The sequence below is a fragment of the Leptidea sinapis genome, chromosome 42 (genome assembly GCF_905404315.1).
Source record: "Leptidea sinapis chromosome 42, ilLepSina1.1, whole genome shotgun sequence".
NCBI lineage: Eukaryota > Metazoa > Arthropoda > Insecta > Lepidoptera > Pieridae > Leptidea > Leptidea sinapis.
The window spans coordinates 3,727,863-3,753,994 of NC_066306.1; the positions used below are offsets into that span (position 1 = coordinate 3,727,863).

At 34.5% G+C, this 26,132-nt stretch overlaps 1 protein-coding gene across 1 annotated transcript; it reads right to left on the bottom strand.

The window, feature by feature from the left end:
- Positions 1-1,201: 1,201 nt before the first annotated feature.
- LOC126976823 (toll-like receptor 2) lies at positions 1,202-25,672 on the bottom strand. Its single transcript, XM_050825443.1, has 5 exons — positions 25,363-25,672; positions 9,012-9,198; positions 6,231-6,789; positions 5,116-5,195; positions 1,202-3,642 (listed from the first exon to the last, which is right to left on the bottom strand). The coding sequence occupies exons 1-5, from the start codon at positions 25,368-25,370 to the stop codon at positions 3,439-3,441; spliced, it is 1,038 nt and encodes a 345-aa protein (XP_050681400.1). The 5' UTR covers positions 25,371-25,672; the 3' UTR covers positions 1,202-3,438.
- Between the last annotated feature and the right edge of the window lie 460 nt (positions 25,673-26,132).

Genomic DNA, 26,132 nt, shown 5'->3' on the forward strand with positions numbered 1-26,132 from the left:
TGAAGCTTTGGAGCGGGAGACAAAGAGTATGTGAAGCACGGTGAATAAAAAAGAAGGAAGAACTCTCGTTTACCTTATTCTGATTGAATTTAGTGAGCCATGCTAAACTGGCAAGCTTTTAAGCTATTGCATAGCTTCTATCGCGGGCCTTGGGCGTGGGGACCGAATCCAGAAATTTCGTAACGAAAATAACCTAACACTTACTTACTAGATCTATATAGATATTTCGACACAATTTTTAAAGTTGCCGTGGAACAGCGGTTATCACATATGCTCGTTGTGCATAAGGTCCCAGGTTCGAGCCTGGGGTACATCTTGATTTTTTTTATCACGTTTTTTTAATTTTTATTATTAAGACAAGCATTTTTATTCCTACACCTGTCCCGTTGTCTGTCTTTCCCGCCGGCGAGTGCGAAATCTCTTCAAACCTAGAGTCCACTGGACTAACAGATATATTAGATCGTTAGTGATCTTCTCTCCATCCAGCCTAGTGAGCAGGCGGTCCGAGGTTCGAGTCTCCTTCCGAGACGCCCCGCGCCTGTGAGCTACATTTTCGGCCTCCAAGGCCCCCGCCCGGCTTCGCTGTAAAAGCCTTCAGTGCTATCAGCACAGAGGAGGTTTTTAGTCGGTAGGGGGTGTTTACACCCGAGCCCGACATATGGGCCCCGTTTCGGGGTCTTCAATACGTAAATGTATTTTACTCCTCTCGAAAAAACAAAAAAAAAAAATGACCGCGTAGAAAGAGAAGATGCTCGGTAGGAGGTACAGAGGTCTCAGAAGTCAGAGCAATGTTTTAGGGCGGAAGTGCGATGAGATGAGGGTATTCGAAATATTATGTAGACGTCTACTATTATATAGTTGGCTATGGCAAATTATACTATGGTTACATGTATTAAGAACTAGCCGACCCGGCAAACGTTGTTTTGCCATATAAATTGTATTGATCTTTTGCTTTCTAGTTGATAAGAGATGGCGCTAGTTGTATTCATTAGTAACAATCACACTTCTTTTATATTAAGTATAATTCACACTATAGTTTTATAAATTATAGCCTATTTGTTATTCTGGATTGTAAGCAATATTATTGTAAAGTTTCATCAAAATCTATTCAGTAGTTTTTGCGTTAAAGAAGTTCAAACATATATCCAGACATACAAACTTTCACATTTATAATATTAGTAGGATTAAACATGGAAAGAAATTATTAAAATAAATATTTATTTGTGGTCCATTTTTATCACAGTAGATTAAAAGTTGCTTAAAATTATAACGATTATATAACAAATAAATTTATATGCATAATGCTTCTACGTTGGGGCAAACTAAATTTCTACGACTACACATATTCATTGGTTTTTGTTAGTCCATACATTCTTGGAATATTCAAATACATATCTTAACTAGTACCTAGTCTTAATTACATTATAAAAGTAAATCTTTGGAGATTCCTTAACACTAAAAATAGAATCCTAATTAACTGACTAATAGGTATTATAGATATGTGGATACATTTTGCTTAACCTTTTATATAAAATGTTTGAATTTTTGGATATATATACCTAATATATATTATATCAAGACAAATAAGGAAAAAAATGAGTTTTTAATTGATTATAGCATTTAGATGAGGATATTTCTAAATACCTACAGCTAGTCAGACTTTAAGCTTTTGTGATTTTCTTTTAATGGACCAACAATGCGTCACTGATAATAAAAATATCAATACTTGTAAAATACATTCTATGAATAATATAGTTTATAAATAAAGGCTTCTGTGCGTACAAAATGTTAGGTATTATGATAGGTATATGAATATATACACTTTATTTAACGATGTGACTATTTAAAAGACTATACTTAGGTTAAATATTTTAACAAATAGATTTTTCGTACATCTTTGGTACAATATACAGCGGGATGATACAATGGTAACATTAATTAAACACACGGGTAGAAACCTTAACCGTAATCATAAAAAAGTAAATTCAAAAATAAAAATACATAATTAACCCACGGACGAGTAAAATAAGAAGGACTCCGTGTCACCTTACATAACAGTGAGGCACCAAAACAAGCCGATAAACGTGTAAATACATAGCCCCACGCATACACTTACACTAATACAAGCCGATCGGCCGCCATTATGAGATTTGCCATCGTCTGTGACCGATCAGTTTGCGTCGCAATAAAATATTTAAAAAATGCCGTCGTGCGTTGTGAAAAAGTGTAAAAACAATACTATAAAAGTATTTGTGGACATATGATTATTTAAGGGAGAAAAATTGTGTATCTGGTATACTCCGTAACCGCACACACACTAGCATAAAGGTGCTTCACTTGCTAATATCACGGCGCAGAGTCCTTCTTTTTTTACTAGTCCGTGAATTCACCATATTACTTAAATTTTTCATAATATCATTTCGGAACGCCCTGTAAGTAATCTAGTAACTGCGCGCGTGCTAGCGATGCCTAATGACATATTTTTATTTACTTAAAATTTCAGATTTATTTTCTTATGATTAAGGTTAAGTCGTAATGTAATATATTTAAAATATAGCGGTAACAATTCACACGATGATGTCTTTATAAAAGTGAATTATGATAATGGGTATTATCACATCATACGCGATCTCTACAACTATGAATTCTAGTTTATAGCTCGTTCCCGTTGTCTCTTTTTGGCCAGGACAACAAGCAGTTGCCCAGGATCTCTATAGCTCCGATGTGTTTTTGGTTTTCCGAATTAATATGAACGTTTACACGACGCTCTTACGATATAGGTGAAAAACGTGAGGAGACCTATTCGCACTTGCCAGAATATACAAAGACTGTGTGAAAATTTTACAAAATCACACTGGGCTTACAAGGACTTGAACCCAGGGGGTTTTCATGCGTTACAGGCGCACAATAGATGTCAGGTTGCCAAAATAGCTGGTTCTTGATCATAGATAACGTATTGACACGTGTTCTGGAATACGGACCTTAGCCCACAGCCTATTATGGTGGCCTATTTGAAAACTCAACTGGCCGGAATTCCGTTATATCTCATATTTTTTTAACAACGTTATTGAAAGGTTTTCATAAAAGAGTACGTATATTAAACCGATAATATAATTATACCAGTCGTTTCCAAAATTTTGTCGCCTGGCATTTTAAATTTGTTTGGCGACAATTTCTAGTATCTGATCTCTCTTCTGTAGGAAATTCTCAATAAGAGCGCAAACATTGAATAAATTATTCAAATAAATTGCATTTTAGGGTGCAAATTATATTATAAATTTCAGGATTTACCTAGTTGTTCTTCTCCACTTAACCTTGAACATAAGATGTATGAGATACCTATCTATTTTTTAAAAGGTGCTGAATTGTTTTTCTTTTCCTATTTATATACGTCATATACAATAGATAAAAAAACAACACAATATCTTCAAGCTTTGCTTAAGCTACATCATCTAAGAGAACCGTTGAAGATTGTTGATCCGTCCCGACTGGAACCTTTTTGGTTTCTTTTAGAGCTCGTTTTGTCTGAGCCACATTATGCCGATGCATCACGTACAGCAACAAAACAAAGCCAACCAGAAACCCAGCCAGCCCGCCTCCTATCGTCAGCCAAGTGCGGCGCGATGTCTTCGTACCCTGAACCTGAAATTTACGAATTACAGTTGGGTATAATTATTGTATGTACAGGATTCAGTATGTGGCTTCATAACAGCTATTGTTGTTATGTTCCATAAACAAACCAATTAAGGTGTGATTACCATAAGAATCTTATAAATTTTAATCAATTGGATTTTCAAAATGACTGTCATAACTTATTTATTAATACGGCGTTACTCACGATTTATAGGGTTTGGCTCTACCACGTACTTGGAAACCCGTGTTGTTAAACGCATCTCGCAATAAGACCCATAGTGCTGATGATCACGTAGTGGACATTGTGAGTACATTTTCTGCACCCGTGGTCACGAATAGTGACACAGTGTCAGTGATACTGTGCTCGTCATCACCACCGGCACACCTCGCGCCCTGTCTAGCCGCGCACTATGAGCCCAAGTCCGCAGTTAGAGACGGGACGTTATCGCGAAACCACCACACTCACTCTGATGAAGGACCTCCAAATGGTCCGAAACTAGTCGGTACCCACACCGATAAATCGTGAGTTTTAATAATTTAATTGCTGTCATAAATTTAAATCAGCATTAATTAAGGAACAAATCATTTTTAATTCAATTTCCAATTTTCTGTGAAATGACAAATGCGTGACGACACCCTTTGTCGTATTATTAAGTACATAGAGACAGTAGGAAGTTTTTTGTACAAAAAAAATTGTTGTGTGGTCCGCTCTATGTCATTCCATAATACCTTAGATACCTAATCATTCGAATTTCGAATGATATTATCGTTGTCAGACGATTCTTGATGACTCTCGGAAATAGCTGGCTACAGAAGTAGGTAGACAGGTAGTATACGTAAATCAGAAATGTGATGAGTCTGCTGGAAGGTGTTGTTATCGTTCATAGCAATTCTCAATTTTACTCAATAGGTATAATAATAGTTTTGGATTTTACGATCAGATATACAGAATAGACAGATGTCTTGCGAAAGTTGATCTAAATGATCAACTTTCGCACCAATTAAATTTTGTTTAAAAATACAAACAAAAAGTTTGTTCAAAAGAAACAGTTTGTTCCAAAACAAACCTCATATTACGAGTTTCATTGGAAAACTAAAGGATCACTTCGGTCCTTTGGCGTATGTGTTTCAGGGAAAGATTTTTTGGATCCAAAGATTCGGACCACACCTACTGGACATTTTCTACGAACCTGTTGTTGAATGTTGTCCTCGTCTACGTTGATAGCAATCAAATTATATGTAGGTCCAATTGCCGAGATTTCTCCAGTCCAGTCAACCGCACACACTACATATCGTCGATCGAAAACCGAGCATTGCGGTGTCTTTTGATTCTCCCGTAGTCAACGATAATGATGATGAGATAAGATAATAATTAAAATGTAGTGTTTTATCGCCTTATTTTTTCTAGATAGATTTACAAAGGAAAGTCATATCATAATACAAACTTTGATCTAAATCGTTAGAGCGTTATAAGATACTTACTTGTGTAAACAAAGTGCGACACTCATGGTATGTAAAATTAAGATTTTCAGGTATTTCCCGCTTCGGACAACTCTCGAATTCTGAAAATGAAGATATTTCAACATTATTATTGTATGTAAGCTATTAAAATCTATTTGTATATAGATATATCCATAGAAATCTAAATAAAGAGGCAAAAATAATGTTATAATTGCTAATTCGTTGCCAAAATACATTACATTGCTACGTAAGCTTCAAATATTAAAGGACTTGTGCAACAAACGTACTTATATATTTTATTTAAAACAGTAGTTTCGTTAAAAAAAAGACTTATCGATGAAATTTAATAATTCGATTGCTGTTGCTGCAGGTTTTGGATGATTTTCCGCAGTAGATAATATACTGCATTACACTATATTAAAGCTTTGCTCACCTTCGTCGTTCCTAGTAATTCGCCTGTGATTTATGTGGCATGTTTATCGTATAGAGGATTAGAAGAGGTAACTTTTTATTTAGATGCTATGGGCGTACCTTCACCCATATTCATTATAATTAGGTACTTGGAGTGTTCCAGATACAAAAACATTTAGGTATATACTCAGTTGGTTACTTTTACAATGGTAGAATGATCACCAGTGGGATGCTCCTTTGCACAGGATGCCGGCTAGATTATGGGTACCACAATGGCGCCTTTTTCCGCCTTGAAGCAGTAATATGTTGCAAGAATGTGGGCGGCGGTGATCACTTAACACCAGGTGACCCGTACGCTCGTTTGAACTCCTATTCCATAAATAAAAATATGTAAGCATTTTTGTGTTTTAGTCTGAAGGGCGGAGTGGCTAGAGAAATTATTGGGCAAATGAGACTTTAACGTCTTATGTCTCAAGGTGACGAGCGCAATTGTAGTGCCGCTGAGAACTTTTGAGTTTTTCATGAATCCTTAGCGGGACTGCATTGTAATGGGCAGGGTGTATCAATTACAGTCAGTTGAACGAACTGTTCGACTCGTCCCTTATTGTCATAAAAAATATGTACTTGGAGTATTCCAAATACGATAAAGGTACGTTCGTAGATGGCTAATTTTAGTAAGTATCATTGGTGGAAAGAGAAAAGATTTATTAATATAACCGGCATACCTTTTGAATTTAATTTTGTATAATCATCCAACTCGAAGTAAATCTTCTTTTCTTGAAACCAGGAAATAGTGATTCTCAAATCGCACAGTTTCAAGTTATCGATAGATTTTGTAATATCGACCTTCGATAACTTACACATTGCACTGAAATGTTGAGCATCTATCGATTTCAAAGGATTATGAGAGATATTATACAATATAAGTTGAGGCAGTAAGCCCCAATATGGCAATTCTTTTATTTTGCACTCAGAAAGGTCTAAAAGTTCCAGTGGTGCCCTTATTGGCTTAGTCAACTGAAGACTGCTCAGATGCAAATGTAGCAAAGGGTTCCCGTTAAGGTAAAGTTTACGTAATGACGGCAAGTGAAATATGGATTCAGAAAGGGCTAGAATAACGTTCTTGGACAGATCTAGAGTTTGGAGATTAGTGAGATATGAGAATGCATCTTCTTCGATTGAGTAGATCTGGTTTTCAGATAAGTATAAGAATTTTATACTGCTGTACGAAGACAGTGTGTCGCTGTGAATCTCTTGTAGTTTATTGTCGCTAAAGTCAAGTATCTGCAACAAGAAACATATTTTATATGTAGATATTTACAAATAAAGCGTGCTAGAGCTTCTGAGTGTTTTTAATATTACAGCACTAGCTAACACAGATCTAAACGTTATACGCTAGTACCTATATTCCACGAAATAGTCATAGAACTATTTCTATGATAGTTTACGCACTAGATCCGGTTTCCGTCATCCGATTTCTTTCGGTCAACCGTTAGAAATAGTTCTACGACTAAACCGAACCGTATTCTAACGGGTACGGATCGGATTCGGATCGGACGTAGTGCGAAAGCGCTCTTAGTCTACGGTAATTTTTGTGTGTTTGGAATGCTTTATTATGATTTTTACCCAATTCAAGATGTATGATTTACAGGAAATTTTATACATATAGGTATCAAGGACTATTATTTTCCTTACGCTGGCCTTGTGTCCTAACCAATGTCACCAAGCTAATTAAAAATATATCGCCACACATTTTACGATATAAGAAGGAATCGTGTATCGGGAAGTTACTAATATATTTTAAATTCATTTTATGCATTAGCTTATTTTATAACCATAAATGAATGAATTTATATAGTGAAATTTGACTATTATTTTAATAATAGTATGGGTACAATCAGTCCTTTACCTGCGGAAACCGTTATTAATAGCAATATTGAGACTGTAGGTATTACAGCACTAACTTTAATAAGATATCACATTCCTTATGTTATTGATAGATAAATTTTATGTATTGTAATAGGTACATTGAGGTATTTAAAATATTTGTTTTGCATAAATACGCCCTAAATTTTGATCGCACAATGTATAATTTATTTATATTGTTGAAGTTCTATTAACATACGCACTTTAGGCTAGAAGTAATTTTAAGATAGTCTGATAAGATGCGATATCATATAAGATAGAAGGCCAGTCACACAGACTTGCATATGTACTTTATAGATTAGTTATATTGTATAGGGTATGTGCATGTAACTTATATTTAGTTGAAATATAATTTTTTCTAATCTTTTTTGTTCTTTATTTTATCTTAAATATCCGGACAACCGAGCCTTGCTCGGATTTTTAAGAATGTACAAACTTGAATTTAAAAAAAAAACTAATAGGACATCTGGATTCGAACCGGGTCTTCTGCTTTCCGGATCACCCAATGTCCCATCTGAGCTACTATAGTCTTGTATATAGTGTCGAAATTTACCTTTGTATTCTAAAGTTATTGTAGCTGTTTCTCATTAAAACGGATAAAACTACATTTTTTTGAATTGAAACCTAGCTAGTTCGATTAATCGCCCCCGAAACCCCCTATATACTAAATTTTATGAAAATCGTTGGAGCCGATTCCGAGATTCCAATTATATATATATATATATACAAGAATTGTTCATTTAAAGATATAAGATTAGTTTCTTTTATTAAACTTGTGCTGAATAATGAATATTAAATACACAAAAGTGCAAGAATTATTCTGATCGGTTCAGAAGTTTTCGCAGCATAATCAAAGGAAAAAACCGGCCATACTTTTATTAGTACAATATACATTCTTGGGATAGACTTGACAACACAGAATAGCCGACATACCTTGCCGGGAAAGAATATTAATTTTTTAATTGAATAAGAATGTTTTTATCTATAATTTGATGTGTTTGATAATTTTTAGGATGTAAAAAATCAAATTTAAGTATTTTTAAAATCCGTGCATACCCTATTATAAGAATGTAAAAAAATAATGATCAAACAAGTATCGTTTAACTGTTTTCAATACGTAGATACATCTAACACAAACGAAAAGATATGTCGAGATAAGACGAGAAAATGCGGTGAGATTATTTACTCATGGTGTGCATCCTAGCCCGGCTGGTGAAGCGTATGTAATGGTATTAAAAAGTAAAATTATATAAATAGTTATATAATTTTTGCACAAGTTTTGAAATAAAATAATTTCTCTCTTATTGTATAAAAATAATTTTATTTAATTACACGTTATTTAACTAAATTATCATTAACTAATTTACTAGGTTAAACTAAATATTCTCATAGGTTGTATTTCATACTTTCTTTATTACATTATTGTTTTTTTCTACAAACGTACCTAATAATGAGGATATTTTTTATTACGCCAAAGAAGAATAACTTCTTGCGTGCGTACATAACTTAGGTATATGTATAGTAAATTTTTTATATGTATAGGTTTGCCAGAATAATGATCCTTCTTAGTATTTACCAACCTCTATTCCTCCTCTGAGGCTTGGTATATTGCTAAGTCGCAGGCCCGCACAATGCGCGCCATACATGTCGTACGCATACTCGTAGGTGCATCTCGTTGGCGCCGATGCCAGTGCTTCTATATCTGTCATTATTTGCTTCGCCCCTGCACATGCAGCCAGCAATAACAATGCAGCACATATTTGTAATCTGGAACAAAATAATAAACTATAATTACGCTTTTCTTATTATTTTATTTTATTCTTGGTAACCGTCTGTGAGGTACATAATACCATTATATTGACGAGGAGATTCGCAGGAGAACCTAAGTCAGCGAAATAGCCCAAATGATTGCGAAACTGAAGTGGCAGTGGGCAGGGCACATAGCTCGACGGACAGATGGTGCTTTAAGGTCCTCGAATGGCGAACACGGAAGATGTAGTGTTGGTAGGCCACAAGATAGACCGACGGTCTGGTCAAGATCGCCGGAATAGGTTGGATGAGGGCAGCGCAGGACCGATCGACATGGCGATCTTTTGGGGAGGCCTTTGAAACAACGTATTATTTTTTCAGTATTATAGATTGATGTAAAGATGTTGTGTTGTGATGCTGATTATTTTTATTATAATTATGAAAATTAGACAGAAACAGAAACTACATAACTATTAACAACAAAAATCAAAACGTAACAATGAAAACTTCAAAAACAAAGCAGTGATAGCACGAAAATATGTACCTAGGTAATAAAACTGCAAACCGTACTGACGCAATGGGACGAGAATGAGGGTGTGAAAGGGGAACCGGAGAAAATATTGCGCAGATCTAATATTTATATTTTTTAATTGAAGTCATAACTCATATTTTAATGGTTTTTATTTCTACCCCGTTAAAATCTTATACAAAAGTTAACATGAATGAATTTACATATCAGCAGTAATGGTCGCTACCCTGAAGCCGCCGGGAGGATGGTACTGTTCTTGTTTTGCTCCTTAAAAAGCATCGATGGCGCAGTAGGTAGAACAGTAATTGACTCTCACCACAGAGCCCCTGGTTCGATCCTCACGCGTTACGTACCAATACTTTTTCGGTTATGAATTCATATATGTACGTTTAGGGACTACGCGCACTTATTCAGCTCTTTTAAGCTTTTGTCCATAGAAAACAACAATTTTGTATGGAGACGTGTACGCGTCGATTCAGCTTTCCGCGTCCATTCTGCTTTCGCGGCAAACCAGCATAAAATGAGGATAAATGTGTTTTTATTATGCGAATGCTATAGAGAGCGTTCGGCGCAGTTCCACCGCGTATAGCGCTGTTCGTCATCGAATGCGGCGGAACAGCTCTTTACAGGGATGGTTCGCGACTCAGAATGGACGCGGAAAGCTGAGTCGACGCGTACTCGTCTCCATACAAAATTTTTGTTTTGTATGGACAAAAGCTGAATAGAGCTGAATAAGTGCGCGTAGTCCCTTAAAGTTATTATTCTGATTCTTACGACGCCGTCCGCGGCTGATAGAAGCTGAGCTGTATAAGTGTGACCAAAATCGTTCAGCGAAACGCGAATGTAGCTGAATAAGTGCGCGTAGTCCCTTATTCGATGCTTTATAATGTTGGCAACGCTCTTGTGAGTCCTCTGGTGTTACAAGAGAGTATGGGCTATGGCAGCGGTCGGCAAAGTGCGCTAGCTTTGAAATACAATTGCTAGATTGAAAAAACAAGGCGATATGGCACTTTAAATTGAACGTCTTTGTGTTGAAATAGCAAATATTGGAGACGGAAAAATGTGATCTTTGTTCACAACACAAGTGGTCTGCTTTGAATGACTTGGAGAAGTCTATGAGATGATAATATTCAACGCTTGGAATAGTATTACTGACTCTTCTATCAGCTGAAAAAGATCGTGTGTGCTGTTCTTTTCGTTTTAGGTTCTACACATTATATATGCAAAGAAGTTTTTTAAGCATGAAAATTATTTTTCACTGGATCCCGGCTAGATTATGGGCGCCTATTTCTGCCGTGAAGCAGTAATATGTAAGCATTATTGTGTTTTGGTCTGAAGGGCTCCGTAGCTAGTGAAATTACTGGGCAAACGAGACTTAACATCTTATGTCTCAAGGAGACGAGCGCAATTGTGGTGCTTATCAGAATTTTTGGGATTTTCAAGAATCCTGAGCGGCACTGTATTGTAATGGACAGGGGTATCAATTACCATCAGCTGAATGTCTAGCTAGGCTCGTCCCGTATATTCAAAAAATAGAAAAGTAAATATTGTGTAAGAAAGAGTATTTTAGCATACTCTAAAATAATATCACATACCACAGCGCCAATGCGCTCGACGGAGTATTGATAAGACTCGAAAGGGCAACTGGTATCTCATGGAGAGGTCAGAAGAGCAGCCGTATGAGTTTGTTGTTTGTTGTCTTCGAAGTATTTATCATCAATGCATAGCTTCTTTTAGAGTGTTATCTCAAAATAATAATCATATTTGTTCGGTTTATAATGCACTTAATTGAGAGATTATTAGGGTTGCCAAATTTTATTATAATAAATGGAGTTTATCTGATTTCAAAAGAGGTACATACAAAGACTTCTAAAAAAAAAGTATCACTTATTTTATATTTAAATAAAAGGTATTTTTTTTACTTTTTCCAGCACATAACAATTTCTTATGGTTTTTTAAAGATATGGATAGGAGTCATACTTTTTGCTTATGTTAATGGGTTTGCATAATATAACATGACTAGCAATTACCAGTGGGAAGCTAGTGCAAAGGATGCCGGCTAGATTATGAGTACCACAACGGCGCCTATTTCTGCCGAGAAGCAATAATGTGTAAATATTACTGTGATTCTGTCCGAAGGGCGCCGTAGCTAATTAAAATTACTGGGCAAATGAGACTTAATATGTTATGAAACCAGCGGAAGGCTCCTTTGCAAAGGATGTCGGCTACATTATGGGTACCACAACGGCGTCTATTGCTGCCGTGAAGCAGTAATGTGTAAACATTACTGTGTTTCGGTTTGAAGGGCGTCGTTGCTAGTAAAATTACTGGGCAAATGAGACTTTTCGTCTCAAGGTGACGAACGCAATTATTGTAATGCCGCTCAGAATATTTGGGCTTTTCAAGAATCCTGAGCGGCACTGTATTGTAATGGGCAGGGGTATCAATTACCATCAGCTGAATGTCTAGCTAGTCGTCATATTCAAAAAATAGAATAATAAAAAAAAAGAATAGTTAATTGTGTGTAAAAAAGAGTATTTTAGCATACTCTATTAATGTTATAGATTATAGAGTTACGCCTCCAAAGTATAGAGTAAAATCTCTATTTTATAATGTTATTCGACTCCCGGATAAATACTGCAACTGCATGGCGAGGTCCAGTTGGGAAACGAATGAGAGGTAGACCTTTAGAAAGTTGGGATATGTGAAATCAAAGAAACTGGAGGAATAAACTGGAAAGAAACGGTTCTAGACAGGAAGACTTGGAAAAATCTTGAGAAGGCCTTTGAGAGTGTACTCGTTGAGAGATTCAATAAAAATAAAAACAATACTGATCTTTTTTATCATATGAATCTCTTTTCAATACATCTAGTAAGATTCAAGGCCCTGGTGAAGAGTACCAATCATAAGAGAGGTTGTGTGAAAGGATTTATGGAAGAAGGAAGGTCCGTTTGTATATAAAGTCTTTTAGGAGGAGATATTCTTAAACCCGATAAGATTTAAAATGTTTTTCACTCATATGGAATATGAAAAACTTACCCTTATCACTTATTGAACGTGAAAAATTATCACCCATTCGAAAAAGCATGCCTCATACCTGAGAACAACGGGCGCAAGAAACTCGGCGTGATTCTTTTTTGTAATAAATTTTCTTTACAATATTATATCTTAGAGTATTTTTTTTTATTAGCCAGCGGACGATCGCTTCATATCCAGCCAGTGGTATCATTAAGAAAATCATTTATGTTATAATAACCTTTATCACACAAACGTTTTTCAACAATTATTTTGAATTTTGTAGCACATTTGTTTTGTACATTTTCTGGGATCATTTTGTAAATGCATATATATTGCCCCACAAAAGACTTACTAACTAGACTTCACCGAGTAGTAGACATAACAAGTTTATGTTCTTCCTGGTGTTTACATATTTAGGTACCTACCTATTATCACAGTTTCTAGTAAATTCGCAATAATTCGTAATGCATATGAATATACATAACATGATGAAGAATATATTGAGATGCATCATATTTTTAAAACTTTTCTCTTAATGTTTTTAGGACCTAAGTTATAAATAACGCGTATAACCTTCAAAACAACTTAAAGGTACTCTAACTCATATTATCTACGATTAACTTTGACGCATGAATCCACTTGACGTTATCTCTTGTTTCATAGTTTTGACTAGTATTTCATAAGCAGACTAAATCGTAGGTAGATAAATAGCTGTAGGTCTATATGACCGCCGAATTTCTTGCGCTCGTTGTTGATAACAATCTCTTGTTAAAATATTGTTTTCTATCATAAATATGATCTAGAAAACAATGTTATATCTAAATAGATATATTATTATCACGCTGTCCTACTATTGATGCCTAAAAACTTGGACAGTTTTTAATTGAGTTCAAAATGAGCATTAAGTAAAAATTAATTTTATTTCGCAAATAATTAACATAATCTTTCTGATTAATTGCTAATTGCTATCGTTAACGAATATTCAACATTCCATTGCTAACTATCATTTAGGTACTTATATTATTTGCAGTGCATAGTACCAAACATGTTGAGCATCTAAGGCTGATTCAGGTTGTACCAGCTAACTTTAGCAATAGCAAACATGTTAAAGTACCGTTTAAGAAAACATATGTTGCACCATTTGACAATTTTTGGATGACGTCATAACTTTAACTGTTAAACGTAACCGTCGAATCTTAAAGATATTGTTAATGTCTAATAGCCAAACTTTTCCTTCCTTTGCACAGGAAGCCGGCTAGATTATGTGTAAACATTACTGTGTTTCGGTCTAAAGGGCGCCGTAGCGAAAGTCTAATGTAAGAAGTGAAATACTGGGCAAATGAGACTTAACATCTTATGTCTCAAGGTGACGAGCGTAGTTGTAGTGCCGCTCAGAATTTTAAGTTTTTAAAGAATGCTGAGCGGCACTGCTTTGTAATGGGTAGGGTGTATCAATTACCATCAGCTGAACGTCCTGCTCGTCTTGTCCCTTATTTTCATAAAAAAAAATAGAGAGCTGTCAAAAGTTTACATAAATCGATATTGAGTTGATATTTCACTTTTTAACTCAACTACGAAAAGATATACGATCGTGCAACACATTCCGCAGTCTATGTTAAAGTCAGCGTTACTGTTAACATTAAATTTGACTTAAACATTAACTGTAACTACTAATATGATGCAACCTAGTCTTAGGACTTTATCTAATGATAACTGAGATCCCGTGTCCGAGCACAATGCTAGGTTCATTACAAAATGGCTTTGTTCTGGACACTTGAGTACACGGATTTTCTTACACTATTGTAATCTTGAGTCCAGTTTATGCTATATTATATGGATACTATGAAATTTCTATACCCAGTTGTACTTATGATTTAGTTTAGTTTGTTATATACCAGTGGCTCCCAACCTTTTTTTGGCCATGGACCACTTCGATTGTTTTACTGTTTGCAGGGACCACGATGTACAAGAAAAATAAACTGAATGAATAAACTTTAATCAAAAATACTAATTAATCAAATATACTTTAGTAGAATTTAAAAATTGCATTGTATTCTTAAGGCATCCAGGAAGAGTCTTCGAAGCTAACGCCTGACGGTGGATGATACAATGCGTTGTTATTGCCTTAGGTTTCTTCTGTTTTACTAACGTTGCCAGACCAGAGCGTGATCCCAACATTGCTGGCCAGACCGCCATGAGTTTCTTCCAGCTAATTTTGTGTTTATGAAAATATTTCGATATCGTATTCATGACGTCGATACCTTTTGATATTATTTCCAGTTCTCGTGAAATCAATAATTCTTTACAATGTGCACGTATTGTAATTGGTTGGGGGTACGCGGACTATATTCTGACTCCTGCGGACCACTGTTATATACGAACTTATGCTCATACCGTGCAGGCGTGCATCTAAGTGGCGTGACTATGACGTCATGGTCCTTAAAAATCACAAATAAAAAATCGTTTGCATGTTGGCGATTGAGACGTTAAATGACAAGTTCCCATACTTCTACGCAATATACTTGATCATTTTTGGTGATGTTTACCAGTGGGAGCCTCTTTGGGTACCACAACGGCTCCTATTTCTGCCGTGAAGCAGTAATGTGTAAGCATTACTGTGTTTCGGTCCGAAGGGAAATTACTATTAAATGAGACTTGACATCTTATGTCTCAAGGTGACAAGCGCAGTTGTAGACTGCCGCTCAGAATTTTCGCATATTTCAAGAATTCTGAGCGGTACTGCATTGTAATGGGCAGGGTGTATCAATTACTATCAGTTAAAAAAAAGTCAAAGGTGTAGGTCACCTCACCTAAAATCACATACCCCGTGCTCGTACTATGATGAATAACATTAAAATGGGCTTAGTAAGATTGTTAAAATATGTGAGTTTTAGATTTTTTTCGTTAATCCATCCAGTGATTTCATTTAAATCATAGCATTTAATTTAAAGGATTAATGCGTCTATTTAAATAATTGATTGGTTTACAAAATCATACTTAGCTTATGGCTTATCGCATTGAATATCGAAATTAGACAAAACATGCATGGCATTGTTATCAGATAAAAGTTTACATTTCTCACAATTCGTAATCAACTAGTCATAAACTGTTATTAGAACAAATGTTTGTTTTGTTAGTGAATCGTTTGACAAGTTCCCATGAAAACATTTCCTGAAAATGCTATATTTACTTCGCACCTATAATTACGAATGTTATCATTAAATGCCCGCTATACAACTTAGTTATTCTTAATGTCACCACATATAATGAAAATGATGAAGGTTAAATTAACAGCAAATTAGTAGTTCTAAAGTAATGCAATAATATGGTAGTACTGCAGTGATGTGACATTGTGTTCACTGTCATCTCACAGAGGAATTCATTCGTCATTATATAATTCGTTCATGATTACGGACATGTATTTCAAATTACTTAATTGTGTTTTATTTTATAAAATAACATTGCTTTTATGCTCGGAAAACATGTATTTTGTATCATGACAGATCTGTGTGAGATTTTCTATCAGAACCACGAGAATTATGTAACTATATTCATATTATGTTCAAGCATCCCAAACATATAGTGCTAAACTTCCGACAATATATATTTATTCTCATCATCCTGACATTAAAATCCATTAATTCAACGACGCACTAACAGGAAGACCTACGTGAAAGATCTGTGTGAGATTTTCTATCAGAACCTCGAGAATTATGTAACTATATTCATATTATGTACAAGCATCCCAAACATATAGTGCTAAACTTCCGACAATATATATTTATTCTCATCATCCTGACATTAAAATCCATTAATTCAACGACGCACTAACAGGAAGACCTACGTGAAAGATCTGTGTGAGATTTTCTATCAGAACCACGAGAATTATGTAACTATATTCATATTATGTTCAAGCATCCCAAACATATAGTGCTAAACTTCCGACAATATATATTTATTCTCATCATCCTGACATTAAAATCCATTAATTCAACGATGCACTAACAGGAAGACCTACGTGAAAGACTGAGATTATCGTCACCGATTATTCTATACTTTGTTACGATTCGACACTAGCAAGGGAATGAATACACAGTACCTACTTTATGATAGTTTGAAAAAAAAAAACAAAAAAAAACATGCTAAAGAGCAAAAAATTCTCTTTGGTATTCAAAAATATCCTAATATTAGATAAATCGGTTAAGATCATTATCTTTGTTGAAATTGTTGTTGAAATTGTTGTTGAAATTTAAAATTAACACCAATTCCTGCTTTATCGACGGTAGATGAAAATTATATAAATTAACAAAAATCTTATTTTGCAAATTGAAAAACAGAATTGTTATCGGCTCTCGATAAATCTATGAAGTTTGAACGAAATCTGTCCGTTTAATGTGGGTCTAAATCGGACCCAAAGGAGTTGGTTACAAACAAACATACATACAGGTGAAGCTAATCAAAAGCGCGTAAAAATGACATAGCATCGAATTTAATAATATATCGAGGACTAAAGACTACGGCCTGCTTAAATGAATGTCGTTTACCCCAACTTCCATTACGCTGACATGGACTAGGTAAAGGTAGTAAGTACCCCTTGGACTCGATATCAACAACTCTGGTATCAAGACTAAACACATTAGGTAAAGTATGGAATGGCAATTTGGCAACCAAAGAAATAAACATCTTAACTGTTGCCTCTCAATATATACTGGATAATGTTATGTATGTTCATATGCATATAAACGAATTTTCTAGAAAGTGTGATAATATAATTTTGACACAGGAAACAAACTTTATGCCTACTACTCTGTTAAGTCAAGTTAGTAAGTCTTAGTTTGGGTGATGTAGGCTTTTATAACAAGATCCCAAAACATAACTGGTACGAAAGTCAAAAAAAAATGTTAAAGAACGTTTATGTGGTTCACCACAGCCTAACCTTCAGGTTACTATGACATAAATGACTGATTAATACCACAGATTGGAGCGATCGCCCTTCGGCTATTTAAATAAAAAAAATATCGTATCGAAATTTAAAAAAAAAAGAAGAAGCCGCCGGAGTTTCTTGTGCCCGTTCTTCTGATTTTAAATAAAGATATGTATTTGAATACGAAAAATTCTGAATTAAGAGATGAATAAAATAACCCTCCTTCTGGCGCGATCGGGTAGACACGTTTATCTGTTGTTTTCGAAACTTTCCTATTGATTGGACTGTAAGTAATCAAGGATTACAAAGAAATAGATAAAGATTTATGCTTTACAAGTATTGTGATTAGTTTTCAAGTACTTACTTAGAATCTTTTTACCACAATGAAATCAATACTTTAAGCTAAGCGTCTGTTTAACATGGAGGAGATGTCGTGGGAGGCTCCTTTGCACAGGATGCCGGCTAGATTATGGGTACCACAACGGCATCTATTTCTAACGTGAAGCAGTAATGTGTAAACATTGCTGTGTTGCGGTCTGAAGGGTGTCGTAGCTAGTGAAATTACTGGGCAAGTGAGACTTAACATCTTATGTCTCAAGGTGACGAGCGCAATTATAGTGCCGCTTAGAATTTTTGGGCTTTTCAAGAATCCTGAGCAACACTGCATTGTAATGGGCAGGGCGTATCAATCATCATCAGCTGAACGTCCTGCTCGTCTCTTCCCGTATTTTCTTATTTGTAATATTTATTAATATTTCGGAAGAACAAGGGAATAACTGCATAGTGATTCAGAATTTGTTTAAGTCTAGGTAATAACTTTACTTTTTTTTACCGACTTCGAAATGGAGGAGGTTTTCAATTCGATTGTTATTTTTTTTATATATGTACACCGATTATGCGGAGATGTATGATCTAATTAACGTGATTATTCTTTAGTTCGATGCGGAATGTTTGCCATTTGGTCCCATAAAATATTGATATACTTTGGCCCAGTAGTTTTCATTTTATGAACATTTTTAAAGAATATTTTTGTTTGCGTGGAAGATGTTACTATAGTTTGTGTATTGCTTTTTTAGGAGTTTTAATTTATAGTTATTATATTCTCATCACAGTATCTAATCGATAAAGTAATTGACCGTGCCCTACATACGGAAGAAAACTCTGTTATCTTGATAGAACGATGGCATTTTAAAGATAAAATTGATGTTCAATGTTAAACCATTGAACTGCAAAAGTAATCGTTAACGAAACGGTTTGAATATTAATTGTTAATAATAATTGTTGTTTACCAGTGGGAGGCTCCTTTGCACAGGTTGCCGGCTAGATTATGGGTAGGTACCACAACGGCCCCTATTTCTGCTGTGAAGCAGTAATGTGTACCTAAGCATTATTATGTTTCAGTCTGAAGGGCACCGTAGCAAGTGGAATTACTGGGCAAATGAGACTTAACATCTTATGTCTCAAGGTGACGAGCGCAATTGTAGTGCCGTTCAGAGTTTTTGGGTTTTTCAAGAATCCTGAGCGGCACTGTATTGTAATGGGCGTATCAATTACCATCACCTGAACTTCCTGCTCGTCTCGTCTCTTATTGTCATAAAAAAAGAATAAACAGTCATTAATTATAACATAATAGATACCGCAGGCGTCTTCGCAAAGTGCGGCAACTAATAACTACGCCCAAGTGGGCGTACCTACTCGAGCAATTCTCGAACAATATGTGAAGTTGACGTGTCACATGTTCTGTTAAACTTTGCTAATAAAACTTTGTAACGTAACTTTAACGTAACTTTGTTGCGTAGTAAAACTTTGTAAAAGTAATACTACAAGAAATATGAATTACACTGGGATCACATATCATTAGTAAGTATTTTATATTTTATTAATTTCAATGTAAAATAACACGAAGCGTTTGTTACAAAATTTGAAAGATGCCATTGAGTGTCAAAATGCAACGCACACAAGCATCTAATAGTTGCCGTAATAAAAAATGTATTGTTCTTAGGTAGTGGGGTATCTAGTTGGAGCGCCGCGCAGATAATTCAAAAGAATTTTTTAAAAACGTTTTTATGGTTAAGGTACTATAACATAAGTGACTTTTTTAATGATACCACAGATTGGGAATTGAAGCGACCACAGGCTATTAAATAATTTTATCGTACGATTTCACATTGTAACCATATATTTATAAAAAGAAAGTGTCACGATTCCAAAAATTACAATAATCGAAACTAGAATTAGATTGTATAAAAATACGCAATTATTTTTATACTTTTTAGTGCATATTGTATCTATTGTTTTGGAATAGTGTTTTTGAAGTCGGTTGTTTTTTTGTTAATATTTTTTTTTTATAATTAATATCATCAATTATAAGTACTATAGATACCTACTACTTATGCATATAACAACATTCATTCGGTATTTTCTTTGATTAAATTAATTGTTACACATTTAAATAAAAAACTTTTAAAGGATTATAAACGCGTGTAATTATAACTGTTTTTACACTAGATTTTTGCGTAAAAGTAAAAGGTATTTTTTTCAGAGTGACTAATAACTGAAAACGATATCTGGAAAGGTCTTGAAACGTCGGGTTAACAAAAATAAAAATGTTACTTTTACGCAAAAATCGAATGTAAAAACAGTTACAATTACACGCGTTTTAATCCTTTAGAAGTGTTTTATTTAAATGTGTAACACTCGCGTTATTCAAAGAAAATACTGAATGAATGTTGTTATATGCATAAGTAGTAGGTATCTATAGTATATTGATATTAATGATAAAAATATTATGATTAAACATTCATTAAATTCCTATCAAAAGTCCCAAAAATGCTCATCGTGTCTAAAGAAGTTGGTGCTTAAAAAAGAGACGTATGACGTATGTGCAATAATCATTTGAACTGAGTGAATAAAGCGATCTTGTAAACTGTTAGTACCTAGGCTGGCTGACTTATTGGATCTGAACTCTTTAATTGTTAGAGGTCAAATTAATTCCTTTAATTGTCATAAGTTCTCGACTACCGAGCGATTGATGTTCGCAGAATTATATTCTTTAATATGGGAGTAAAAAGTTTGCGCTATTAAAGACTAATTTCACTTCTGATGCTCGCAATGTAAAAAATATGCTTGTTAAACTTGGTGCATATAGTAATTTCTTCTTTTAAGTATGTATTACTGCAGTAGACCTCCATGTCATAAAAATATTTAATAAATTACCAAAAAAAATAAGAGAGGAGACAGTGTTAAATAAATTTAAATTTAAATTATTAACACTATTAAAAACATATTGTTTTTACTCAATAAACGAATATTATCAAACGAAGTGGTAAGTGGCACCAATACTACTATTTTTACCCATAATATTTTGTTAGGATTATTGTTACCACATTATCTCTTAGTATTTCATTAATTATTGTAATTGTGTATTGTAGGGTCTTTTAGTAGGCTTAACGTTGGTCAAATTAAATGTAGCAGTAGTTATTGATTGTGTTAGGTTTACAATATTGTGAAACCACAAAAATATTTGCATGTCTATCAAGACGAAATATGTGCCTGCTCTTAAATTTGTAACAACTGTGCTTGTGAATGTTTCTGGCAAATAAAGAACATTGACTTATATGTTGATAAAATATTCTAAATAACTAATAAGTAATAACATTATATACTAGCTGACCCGACAGACGTTGTTCTGTAGATAATAAAAAAAATACTGTTTTATAGGGATTTGCCAATAATATTTCAAAACATCAAGAAATATTTCATAATGTATGCTCCTTGTTGTTATAATGAAATTGTTTCACAGCAGAACTGTCAAACCGTGCGTCACTGAATTCTCTCACAGAAAATATGTCCATACAAAACAAATATTGAAAATAAAAATAATTGTGGGTCGAAAACTATCCTATATCTCAAGTTGGACTAAACTGCACTCCATGAATATCCCCATTAAAATCCGTTCATTAGTTTAGGAGTCCATCGCGGACAAACAACGTGTCACCTAATTTATATATATCAAGATATGTATATAATATTCGCTCATTTGATGATTATTTTAAATAACGTTCGCAAAAAACAGTGTTTATTTATAAGCGAACGGAAGCCGTCGACAATGTCGCGAGTCGCGAGTCGGGAGTAGATGGGACACTCCTGCGCATGTTCACAGTCCGTAGCGACCCCAATTGTCCGATTGATCTTTATGATGCGCCAACGCCCCTGTTTAATGGAGAGTACAATTGAATTGGAATGTTGATACAATTTGCATAAAAATATTGTATCGATCAAATTGTACTTTTGGCCCCCAATATTGTCTGTACCGTGCAAGACGAAGCGTTGTTTCTATGCTATAGCTATCTTCATTCGCTTCTGCAGCACAGTAAAGAAATATAAATATCAACCTGAAGTTACCGCTGGATGAATTTCATTCCAAGATGTTACGTAGAATATAAGCAGTAAAATTGTATGTACCTACAATTTCAGAGAAATCCCCGTTAAACATACACTAGAAGCAAACAGACGCGCTTTAACCTTCTATACAAATATTATGCACAATTTAAATCGCATGGTTAGTACGAGATAAACAATATCTACATTGACAGTCAAAGATGTGCAATACTACAGTCTGTTGTTATAAAGATCAGAAGTAATATTAACATATTCAGAGACCATATTGGCCAGTGGTGAATAATCCTGAATAGTTAGGGGTCCCGGGTTCGAATCCCAGTAGATGCAAACGTTTGTATGATGTTTATTTATGTATTTATGTTTGTTTCTTGTATTTAATACATCGTTTTCAGGCAGACTATGCTTATTACTCCTAATTTGGGGCTAGGGAATAGGTGTAAACTTCCTAAGAAGGGAAGCACCTACTATGAACTCGTGTCTGCCGAAGAATTACAGCATCGCACCAAAACAAATAATGCCCTCACCATCTGTATGTGTAGTGTTCATCCACATTACATAGCTTGCTTCTCAAAGTACGTCTTCCAAGAACTACCAAGAAGATTCATGTTCTTTTATCGCGGTATTTTCAGATAGATATGACATTATGTCGAAGATGCCCATTCGAAAAAAGTACTTATGTGCTAAATCAAACTCCTTTGGTCTTGGTGGTTTGGTCCTGTACATCCGTTGGTTATTGGTATAAGATATAAGAGTATGGGCGGTGATAACCTTTTAAAATATTCGTTTCTCCTACCAATCACAATGATAAAAAAATGTCGCCGATCTAAATAAAACAGCGACCTTACAAAATAGCTTTGTAATACAGAACAGAACTCTACAGAACGACCGATGAGACTCTAAAGATATGTATAAAGAGAGTATTCGATTCTCCATCTTATTATATAATAGAATTTCTCTGTGAAGATTTTCGTTATGTTCGCCCGGCGACAGCTGTTACCAAAACTGATATAGATATCGTACTACAAATGATTGAAACAGATAAAATTTACATTTCTGCAAATTCTAGATTAGGTATTGGTATGAGCAAAGTGCAAAAGATTTTGAAAGGTTTGAAAGCTTTACACTCAATGGAAACTGCACGATTGGATGACCACAAACGGCTGCGTGTACAGTGGTGCCATAAAGTGATAAAAATATAACGGAGGACTGTCATTGGCTGCACAGAGGTAATATTATCACCGGTGATGGAGCACGGATATATATATGTTGCTGAGAATTTGAAAGAAAAAGTCAATCATTCCATTGATTTCTTGTTAAAGAGTTACCTACGAAAGTTAATAATAGTCAAAACATTGGTATGAAACGATTGTTAATTTTTTCGGCAAATGACATTACACTATAGCAGTGCTTGAATTCCAAAGGACTGCAGATTGGAAAGTAAATATGTACTTGCAAAGAGTTTTTGGAAAAGTTTTGCGAAAAACATTCTCGCAGCAAAGTAGTCCCTTATCACGACAATTCACAATCTGTTAAAGTAAATAATGAGATTTTAAAGGCCTGCAGAAATATAGAACCAATGACGCATCCACGATGATAGAGACGATGAATCCTATTCCAAGAGGCCATTCAAGGCGACCCTTAGGTCTTCCTGTACAACTGGCGCAACTGCCTAAAACAATGTTTCTAAGGAACGCAAAAGTGTAGGAATATATTTTCAAAAACAATAAAATAATAAACATAATATGTAGCGTTTTTAATGAAATCCAGAAACGTAGAGTAACACTTAGAATAATATTAATGTGTAATATCCATTAACTACAGCACCAATTATAATGCTGTTTTCATCAATGGATAGCGTAGTTTCGAAGAAGGTTTTAGTATATAGATAATTTGTTAAGCTTTTGTATACATGAACGGTATTTATTGGAGATGTCGGAAAAAATAAGCAGTCTGGGAGCTTTCAACGAAATCGCTGTATAAACCCTTTGAGATATAACAAAATAATTTATGTTGGAATTGTATCTGATAGGCCTACAGAAAAGTCTGCGATGGCATATGACTATCTATCAAGGATAACATACTCCATTTTTTTTTATTGACAGAACAGCATCTGTCGGGTCAGCTAGTATAATATAAGCTTTAAAAGTAAGGCTTAAAAATTATAGTAGATTTTAAGTTTATCTACCAAGTACCTACCTAACAACAGAAATTATCCTCAACACTGTAACACTATCTTTCGTATGAATCAACATATTATTATCAATATCTAGAATTTTTTATTTTGATAATCATATTGTTTGTTCATATGATTATTCTTAGGCTTTGCAGAAATTAATTCGTCATAAGAATTTTACAATTTTGCAACATGTTGTAAAATATTGTGATCACATAAAATAATCATCAAATTGTGGGTAATTTAATTTTTTTAAATCAAAATATTGTATTTCCATTTGGTTGTAATAAATCTTAATAATTATAAATAAGTTTATTTTGAAAATACTTATAGTACGTATTCAAAATGTAAGTGCAAATACATGTGGCAATTCAGCAGATTGCGACTTCAATTCTGTTCGTTAAATATATTTATTAATATTTTTACTCTAACCAATTACTGTTTGTATCTTATAGCATTAAAACTGGAGGTTTCTCGTAGATAAAATTGGCAATAATTCATTTTTTTTTTAATGGAATAGGAGGACACACTTGCGTACGGGTCACCTGGTGTTAAGAGATCACCGCCGCCCACATTCTCTTGCAACACCAGAGGAATCACAAGAGCCTTTAAGGAAGGTGTACGCGCTTTTTTTGAAGGTACCGATGTCGTATCGTCCCGGAAACACCGCACAAGGAAGCTCATTCCACATTCATTAAAAAAATTTGATACGAGTATAACGTTGGTGTAGTTTTATTATCTATCAACAGCAGAAAATAATTCACATTCAATCTATCAATACTGAATTTTATGAATCATCCACCATTTATATGAAGATCTACCAAAATTCTGACTAGTTCGAAATTAAAAAGAACGTAAGTAATCAATAAATGATTTTTAAATTAATTATATTAATTTTAATACATGTTACATTGTTATTTGTATAAGCGTTCTACACTTCGTGAACTGTCAAAAGATTCAGAAAAAAAAGGAATCCATTAAAATACAGATTAGTTTAATTATGTCTTTTTTCAAAAAGGAACAAATCGTTTCACGCCATAATTCAATAATAACTGCCCAAGACGTCGGAGACTTAGAAGAAATACGTTTTAAATAAAAAAAAATACAGATGTTCTGCATAATTAGTGATAATTCTACCTGTTCATTTTGGTTGTAGTTTCACGGGATCAGCGAATATCGAACTCGGATGTCCACATCACAAATACTGAAGTCCACAACACTATAATAATGCCTTGCATGCACTTTCCACAGACTGTCGACGGAAGGCGCTCGTTGAATTGATTCAATTACTCTCGAGCTCTCCAGGCTCCAGTGAGATGTTAACAACACGGTGAATCAAATGATACTGTCACTGTTATCTTTTATCTAGCCTGGCCTATTCTATTTTCAAGACAATGTATCAACCGTCGTGGCAGCCGAAAATCTAGCGTAATTACTGACGTTCTCTATCTAAATGGCCCGATTGGCATTATGATAAATATTGGTTCAAGTCGCTATATCTACATTGATAAGCGAAATGTCTTTGTTTTTAGTTTAATACACACAAAATTGGAGCTACGATTCATAGGAATGCTTTCGTCAATAGCTGTGTCGGGCAAAGTTCTGTTTGTTTTATGAAATACACATTAGCGTTAATGTTGCTAAGTTCAATGAAATTAAATATTTGAATTTAAGGCCAATTATCAAGAATCATTACTAAAGACATCATTAAGCTGAAACCTAAGTAGTGATATTCAAAAATTACCAATTGAAAAAATATATTCAGAATACCTCTGTTTTATCTCTTCAGTTCAGGTAAAAACTGTAATTGACAAGTTTTGTTTTCTCTCTTTAGTTGAAGCCACAACCTGAGAGTTGAACAAAGCAAACAGTATTTTATAGCGAGGCGGTACTCGGTTAGCTCAGTT

Coding starts and splice junctions, on each gene's coding strand:
- LOC126976823 (XM_050825443.1), bottom strand. Junction 5,196..6,230: donor TACAAAATTAAATTCAAAAG/GTATGCCGGTTA, acceptor CTTCATTTTCAG/AATTCGAGAGTTGTCCGAAG. Junction 3,643..5,115: donor GTCGCACTTTGTTTACACAA/GTAAGTATCTTA, acceptor CGTAAATTTCAG/GTTCAGGGTACGAAGACATC.